Below are 9,493 nucleotides of genomic sequence, written 5' to 3' on the forward strand. Positions count from 1 at the left end.
GCATAGGCTGTTAGTTTCACTTTCGCCAGAATGCTGTGTATGCTTAAGGTTGAAAATAAATTATGGTTTATAGTGAATACCCCTATAAATTGTCTTATATTTACGATTTAGTTTTAAGCCAAATGATGCCTGTGCCAAGTGAGCGAACATCAATAAAGATCACACAACAGAAGTGCGCGCACACTCTCTCTCTCTCCCTCCCTCCCTACCGTTATGTAACTCGTGTATTGTTTTACTTGTTTTTGACATATCCGACCGGACTACAAACTATCCAGTGATGTCTGTGAGAAAGGGATATTCACTCGACGAGCTCGCGCATCTGCGCCACCGCACGCTCAATCCACTCAGCGTGCTTTGCTTAGCCCATCAGCTCGCGCACATCAGCTATACAGGAGTCAACACTGAATGTTTAACATTAATTTCATTGCATTCATATACTTTGTAGACATCCTTAATCTCTAATAACTCCATTCTGCTGTCTGTTGTTCTGTTGTCTGTATTTCTTTGTCTAACTATGGCACTTATCACATGCTGTGTGGTATCTGCGTTTGGTATCGAGTACAGGAGCTTAGTATCGGGCCCGATACCAGTATCGGTGCATCCCTATTTAAAATGTAATTTTAAAGCTGAAATCTTACTAGTCTGTTTTTTTTAAGTCAGACTTACAGACCTATATAATGTGATTGTAGCTTGGCTTCATTTAGCAAGTACACACATTAATCAGACTACAACTAGCCAAAGCGCTGTGTGTGATTGATGCAATACACATTTCATTCTTCAAATTTCTGATCACACATTATATATATAATTGGACAGTCAGATGGAGACTGAAGAATGAAACAGAGCAACTGTCCACTTCTTTAGCAGCCTTGGTTCCAGAAGTATGTATCCCATTACTTTCCAATAGCGATTTTTAGAAGTCATTAAGAGTTATACAGTCCTGGCCAAAAATATTGGCACCCTTGCAATTCTGTCAGAAAATGCAACCCTTCTCTCAAAACATTGTTGCAGTTGCAAATGTTTTGGTACTCACGTTTATTTTTTTTGTTTGCATTGGAACACAAAACAGAGAAGAAAAGTCAAATCCGATAATTCCACACAGAATTCAAAAATTATTGACACCCTTAACTTATATTTAACTTATAATATTTGGTAGCACCCCCTTTGGAAAAATTAACTGAAATCAAATTGCTTCCTGTAACCATGAATGAGTTTCTTATACCTCATTAATTAATTTTGGACCACTCTTCTTTTGCAAACTGCTCCAGGTCATTCAGATTTGAAGGATGCCGTTTTGAGATCTCTCCACAGGGGTTCTATGAGATTCAGATCTGGACTCATTGCTGGCCATTTCAGAACTCAGCACTTTGTTTGTAACCATTTCTGAGTGCTTTTTGAAGTGTGTTTCGGGTAATTGTCCTGCTGGAAGACCCATGACCTCTGGTGGAGACGCAGCTGTCTGACACTGGCCACCTACGCTGCTCCCCAAAATTCTTTGGTAATCATCAGATTTCATGATACTGTTCACACAGTCAAGGCATCCAGAATAAGCAAAGCAACCCCAAAACATCTTTGAACCTCCACCATGTTTGACTGTTGGGACTGTGTTCATTTCGTTGAAGGCCTCATTTCTTTTTCTGTAAACAGTGCCATGATGTCTTTTACCAAAAAGCTCTACTTTTGTCTCATCTGTCCACAGTACATTCTCCCAGAAGGATTGTGGTTGTGTCACATAAGTTTTGGCAGACTCCAGTCTTGCTTTTTTTTATGCCTTTGTGTCAGCAGTGGTGTCCTCCTGGGTCTCCTACCATAGCGTCCCTTTTCATTCAGATGGCGACGGATAGTGCGAGCTGACACTGTTGTCCCCGGTGTCTGTAGATCAGCTTGAATTTGTTTGGAAGTTAATCGGGGTTCTTTATCCACCATTCGAACAAACTTTTGTTGTAATTTTTCAGTAATTTTGCTCTTCAGTCCACGTCCAGGGAGGTTAGCTACAGTGCCATGGGCTGTAAACCTCGATGATATTGCACACAGTAGACACAGGAACATTAAGATCTATGGAGATGGACTTGCAGCCTTGAGATTGTCCATGTTTTTCCACAATTATTCTCTCAAATCCACAGACAACTCTTTACACTTCTTTCTTTTCTCCATGCTCAGTGTGACACACAACGCAAAGGTTGAATCAACTTTTCTCCATTTTAACTGGTTGCAAGTGTGATTACTGTATTGCCCACACCTGTTACTTGCCACAGGTGTGTCTAAATACAAATTACGGGAGCATCACATGCTTGAAAAGAAATTATTTCTTACAATTTTGACAAGGTGCCAATAATTTTGTCTAGTCCATTTTTGAGTTCTGTGTGAAATTTTTTTCAAGTTTGACTTTTCTTCTCAGTTTTTTTGTGTTGTTGCATTGCAAACAAAAACAATAAGCACATGAATACCAAAACATTTGCAATTGGAACAATTTTCTGAGAAGTGTTGCATTTTCTGACAGAATTGCAAGGGTGCCGATATTTTTGGCCATGACTGTAAGTCATCAACCAAATCAACCAGCTATGAGGTAAATAACATTACAAACTTTGATTGGAAGCCGAAAAGACAAAAAAGTAAAAGCCTGTACTTAAAGGGAAAGTTCCTGTCATTAATTACACACCATCATGTCGTTTCAAACCCGTAAGACGTTTGTTCATCTTCGGAACACAAATTAAGATATTTTAGATGAAAGATATTTTAGATGCTCATTACATTGATTACGTTCCGGGGTACTTTCCAAAATGGCGGAGGACGGTAACTCGGGGAGAAGAATTGCTGAATAAATTATGGTATTATTGTTTACTTTGCGCACAAAAATATTCTCGTAGCTTCGTAAAATTACAGTTGGAACCCCTGATGTCACATGGACTATTTTACCGATCTCCTTGCTACGTTTCTGTGCGTTGATCGTGGTAATTTCCTCACTGTCTATGGAGGGTCAGAGAGCTTTCAAAAATATCTCACAGTCTCACGGGTTTGGAACGACATGAGGGTGATTAATTAATGACAGAATTTTCTTTTTTGGATGAACTAACCCTTTAAACACAAATATTTAGTTACTAGGTTGTTAATCGATATACCATCGACTAACAACCTAGTAGCTCACAGTAGGTCTTTTTTTAACAGTTTATAAGTTTTTTTTTTTTTTTATTAATTCACCTGTGGACAGAATGAATAGAATTTTTACTTCCATAGCCCGACTGTTGCACTCTGTACTTCAATTATAAGCATGCACGTAAACATACTTTTTGATTGAAGTGAAGCTTAAAAGCACTATATAAGGGCCTAAATAACTTTTTTTTTCATAACACAGGACAGGATTTTCCACTGACAGCAATCTAATTCCATTGTGGTGAAAAGGAGGAAGAGGAAAAAGCAGCAGTGATAGAAGACAGAGTGGTAAAGAAAAAGAAAAGTGCACTGTGCGTGAAATGAATAGTCCAAGTGTTTTACTGCAGGAACGAGTAGCACATTCCCGTGTAAAACAAACAAGCCGTCTAAAATGCCTAGATTTGTGCCGGCCCAAGAATAGCAGTCCAACGCCAGGCCGAGATCCCCGGAGAATTGGCAGGGGGGAGAGAAGGGAAACTTGGATGAGAGGGGGGTTTGGTTTGTGGCTGCTGATAAGATGCTTGAGGGGGACATGAATACTTTTGCTGATAGTTTGGGGTTTTCATTGGACACACAAAACAGGACATGAAAACAAAGCTTTGAAATACCAAAAACAAACCACACAATATGGCAAAGGCTGCAATGATTCAGAGGTGATTTCCCTGCACTTTTAAACATGCCAAAAAGGCAGTGAGGGTTCGCCGAGTTCCTTACTTCTCCGAAAGCTCCCCTGCCGATCACTTTGAGCATCTCGAAGTCGTCTCTGTGAAGGCGCATCTCCTTCACGGTGGTTGTGAATGGCTTCACTGTGAGGAGAGATGGAGAGCATTAGTTATGATATGGTTTAAAAAAAACAAAAACAAACAAAAAAAAAGCTTTGAAATGGCCAATGGAGAAAGAGGCTGGCACAGCCATGCAAAGTAATCCTTGACACTGATGCACCAATATTAAAATGTTTGCAGATACAAATAAGCCGATAATGATCAAATATATTACAATTTAGAATTATGGCCAAATCAAATCAAACGATTAAATCACATCCAAAATAAACATTTTCATAATATATGAGTGTGTACATGCATATGTGACCCTGGATGACAAAACCAGTCTTAAGTCGCTGGGGTATATTTGAAACAATAGCCAAAAATACATTGTATGGGTCAAAATGATCAATTTTTATTGATAATTGTTTCAACTGCTACAAGTGAATTTAGTACAGAATAATGTATAGTATGAAAATGGATATTCAGTTTTCATTTTATAAACATTTAAGTGTTAGCCTATTAGTGTTTTATGTAAATGTATGTGTTTTATTTTTAAAGTCTGTATTCGTGTATGTATTGTTTAATTGAATGCAAATGTGTTTATGTAAATTTAAGTATAAAAGAAATGATAAAATAAAAAATTAAAAGGCCAGAAAACTGCTATGGTCCTAACATGATCATCTCAAAAGTAGCAATATATAAGTACATATAAATAAATGTGCTACTGAAATGATGGATTTTGATCTAAATGTCACCACAATCTGTATACAAGCCGAGCTCCAGTGACTCCATCAAATGCAGCAGTAAAGAGATTAAAGAAACAATATAACCTAAACAGTGTGCGTTAAATTTCATGTTGTCTAACTGTCGTCCCTTCTGCTTTACAAGGCACCACTGGGGGTCTGGCGAGCATCCAAGACACGGCTAAGTCAGCATGAACGCCTCGCCATATGAGGACATACGCTGAGTCTCATGTAGTTACAAAAGACATTTACCACTCATAAGGGCTCTAAACTCTAAACAAACGGCAGGCCTGTGCCTAAGCCGTTCAGATGGAACCGCACGCTTGGAGATGCATGGAAAGAACATCATCTGCTTTTAATGAGAAGATCCCTCAAAGTGGCCCAGCATCTATTGACGGCTTTATAGCCCAGCATGCACAAGGCCAGCTAACTGGTATGTCACTCCCAAGACAGCAGCAAAAAAAATAAAAAAAGTCAGATATTATCATTCATTTAGGAAACTACTATTATTAACAGCACCACTGACAACAGAAGTTCATAATGTTGAGTCATAAACTGGTGGTGGTGTGGTGCACCACTGTGTATCTTAACCCACTGACCACGCAAAGCGGTTCTTCCTGTCACCTACTCTCAGCCTCAGACGGAACAGCGTGGGCCATTCAGGGAATGTTTGATGAAAGTTGTCATCTGAGAATTAGCATAAGGAACCAGAATGCATGAGGCATTCGCTGTTGATTATTAATCTTAGAGGAGTTTGACGCAAATCCATTTCAATTTTCAACCACTGCCAACCATAAGATCCTCAACATGCACCCACAAATCTGAACAATCATTTATATTATGTTACAGGAAAATAAATTAAATAATAAAATAAGTTGAAATAAAACCAATTCTGTTAATAATAAATTACATGCATACACACAGGCCCAAAAAACAATAGACTTAGCATACACAATACTTTTAAAATCCCTCTTTGAGGACAAAAACTGCCTTTCATATAAAAAATTGTGTGCTTTGTTTTTCATACATGTAATCTGATAATCCTCTAACAGGCAATAATGAGGCATTTCTCGAAGTCTCCAGGTCCATGTATTCTCAATTACAATAAACTCTCATCGCTCGCATACTAAATTATTATGGCAACATCAGAACACCAGCTGCAGGACTGAAAATATGAAAACAAGCTGCTAGAAGTTCCTGCGGCCAACAGAAACAAAGAGGCAAAAGTGAAACTACGAAGTCAGTAAGACTATTTTTTAATTAATACTTTTATTCAGCAAGGACACGTTATATTGATCTACAGTGACAGTAGAGACATTTATAATGTTACACAACATTTCTATTTCAAATAAATGCTGTTATTTTGAACTTTCTATTCACCAACGCATCCTGAAAAAAAAAAAAAACTTCCACAATAATATTTTATATTGATAATAATGAAATATTTCTTGAGCAGCAAAACATTTCTGAAGGATCGTGTGACACTGAAGACTAAAGTAATGGCTGCTGAAAATTCAGCTTTTACAGAGAATTATATATATTTTTTTAAATATATTAAATTGTAGAGTTTTTGTGTTAGTGTCTCTGCCTGACACGCTGCATCACTTCCTGCATCCAGAAGAGTGTTGCGGTTAGCATGCACGCTCCATTAGACATGACACTGGAGCCCTGTGCACAAAGATTAGACTGTGATGGATGATGCAGTGAACCATCCTCCTCACGCAATGGACACTGTAAAACCACTCACTGTAACTGCTGCTCTCATTAATACCTTCACACACATCATTTAACGATGTCTTCATGAAGGACACGCCTGACCTGACATATAAAAGCTCCAGCTTTATGAGTTTAAAATAGACTGCATTATCCCATGTGTGTCAGAGTGGAGCATCTCAAATCAATATGACACAATTAAATATTTAACAATGATGATGGGTCACAGCAAAACTAAAGCCAAATGAAAATACACTGCCCTATTTTGTGTCATGTTTCTTTAATTTTGTTGGTAACACTTCACAACAAGGGTTCATTTGATAACTACATTATAGTTAACATGTAGGGCTGGGTATCGAGTTCGATACTTTTTAGGCACCGACAGAATTGCCTCGATACCACCGAGTATCGAAAAACGTCTTGTCGTTCGGTACCAAATTTCGATACCTAAGGGGTTAATCTCATCACCGTCAGTGAGCCAATAATCCTGCAGCACTAGGTGTGTTTGACTAGAAACGGCGACGTGCTGATTGATCAGTGTTTGACCTCCGCAAGAGCGTTTCGAAAGCGTACGGAGCAGTCCGCTCTCTATATCGCGCGGTTTGTTTATTATACACAGACTGAAGCGCGCGTGACGCTCGCGGTGATTTGATTTCAGCGTCTGCCGCCTCTCTAAATGAGGACATAAACAACATCTCCAGACCTGCTCTGAGACTCACTTCATGAGCATTTTACCGTTTGATTCGAGTAAAACTAAGGTCATATCATATACACACAGAACTGTAAAGGTATTGCAGGCAACCCGTCAAAATAAAAGTTCGGTTTAACTTGGAAGACTGCGGCAGAAATATATTAATATTGTTCAGCAGACAGTACATACTGCTACTACTAGCCTACTATTAAAACTTTATTTTTTTTTTTTAGTAATGATCACACAACAGTTATTCCATGTTTTAATTTTAACAGTAACCCCCTTTGTTTGCCAAAATAAATAAACTTTGATTTTCAATAATTTAAAGATAAATTAAATTAATGTTTTATGTCTTCATTTGAAAACCAGATACAGAACACAGAATTTCGGAGGAAAAATAAAACATTTCATTAGGCTATTTTAAGAATAAATTTAAATAAAGTAAGTTGTTTTTATGCATTCAAATAATTAGACATATTACACCAGAATTTAATAGCAATAAAACATATGGTGAAAGAAAATAAAACACCCACTTATGAAAGTGGATGAAGATTTTAAATTTCTTTAACAACCTAGAAATGATGATTCTGTCTGAGCTATGTGTTTTAAAATGAACAGGCACTAATGTAAACGTAGCCTAACAGATGTGTAAACTGAAAACAATTTGAACTTTATTCAAATTATTTATTTATTTATTGTGTTGGATAGATTTTGTTCCTTTGTTCAGTGGCTCAGGAGATGAGGCTTTGAGTCTGTATAAATATCAACAAGCTAAAAAAAAATAGTTTTTTGAGATAATGTAATCTTATTAAAACTGATTTCATAAAACTGGTATCGAAAAAAGTATCGTTCAGGAACCGGTATCGAACTCAAGGTATCGGTATCGAAATCGAAAAATTTTGAACGATACCAAGCCCTATTAACATGACTACAAAAAAATACTTCTAAAGCATTTAGTAACCTTAGTTTGTTGATTTAAACATTTATTAATACATTATTACAATCAAAGGTTGTATCTGGTGACATTATTTTGCTCTTATTGTGACTAATGACAATAAATGGACAGTAAAACGGTAAACGTACAAGCCTAACCCTAAACTGTAAGTCAGTACATTAATAGTTGTTACTCAGTACTTATATGTAATTACACAGTAAAAGGGCCATCTGAATAATAAAGTGCAACTAATATTATAGACCAATTTTTGTGTTTGCAAACAGTGATGATGTGTTTATGTGGGCGGAGACTATCTGGTGGCAGAAAATAACCATTTTAAACGTAGCAGTCAATGGAAGCCATTGAATAAAATAATAAAAATAAAAAAGGTAATTGAGTGTATATTTCAAAATTCTAAAATTTTTGCTCAAAATACTGAAATCTCACAATTCTGATAAGAAAAATCAACTCGTCATGCTGTCTCTGATGACAGTATTCTATAAAAATGATTTGCATTCCAATTCTGACATCCAAAAGCACAACAAATACATTTCTCTAATTCCATGACTTTTACCCATTTCCCTCCACTTGTTACCAGAATAAGGCATTAATATATGCTTTATGAGTACTAATAAACAGCCAATACGCAGGTAATATTAGTGTAAATAAGCGACTAGTTAATAGTGAGAATTGGTCCCTAAACTAAAGTGTTACCATATTTAATGAACCGGAGCTAACCAGAACTTTTTGATAAACACTGTAACAAACGCTTTGCTTATTAATGCATTAAATAACTAAAGGAAAAAAATTGTGGCGAAACACTCAGAAATTGCTAGTAAATTTCACAAAGAAATGGCAATAACACATTGAATTAAAATGTTAAATCTTGAATTAGAAAAAACTGAAATAGTATTTTCTTGCAAACACATACTCCAATAATCTGTTTTATTTACAACTTCAATATTTTCCTTTTCACAGTTTAATGCATGTCCAACTTGTAAAGGTGGTTTTATTGTCATTAAAGTATCACTTTTCCCCTCACACAAATAACGAATAGTTTCCACAAAAAGATGCTTACAGCACCAAGGACATTAACCTTCATTGACAGTTGGGTTGATTTATTGCATCAATCAGAGGAATCAGACCACTCAATTTTGGCGTACCGTAGAGCCACTCGCCTCCAAACAAACAGCGATTTGAATGATTGTGGCTCTCTGGATGGAAATTTTCCCAACAGCACACTTCTGTGAGCCTGTAAGCGTATGACACCAAAGCAGTCGGAACAGATGACCAACAGGACAATATTAGTTTTACATTCACAACTAACTGAGTCATTCATCGAAGTGATTTTTTTGCAACTGATGAGATGAGAAGACTATTGTTCAGAGTGAGCAATAGGGAGCGGGACGCTTTCCTCCAGCTCGGGATAACACACCCCACACTGTTCTGCCATACCCACCAGGTCACAACACAGAGCTAGAGAGGCCACACTACGATC

General features: G+C 37.1%; 1 protein-coding gene across 2 annotated transcripts in view; it reads right to left on the reverse strand.

The window, feature by feature from the left end:
• LOC306879854 (serine/threonine-protein kinase MRCK beta-like) overlaps window positions 1-9,493 on the reverse strand; it is a 73,565-nt gene that overhangs the window by 48,416 nt on the left and 15,656 nt on the right. For both annotated transcript variants that reach the window (XM_079433071.1, XM_079433070.1), the window contains exon 2: window positions 3,865-3,956. In XM_079433071.1, coding sequence (XP_079289197.1) covers window positions 3,865-3,956 — 92 coding nt within the window. The remainder of the gene's footprint in view (window positions 1-3,864; window positions 3,957-9,493) is intronic.

This window comes from Barbus barbus (genome assembly GCF_936440315.1).
Source record: "Barbus barbus genome assembly, chromosome: 14".
Classification (NCBI taxonomy): domain Eukaryota; kingdom Metazoa; phylum Chordata; class Actinopteri; order Cypriniformes; family Cyprinidae; genus Barbus; species Barbus barbus.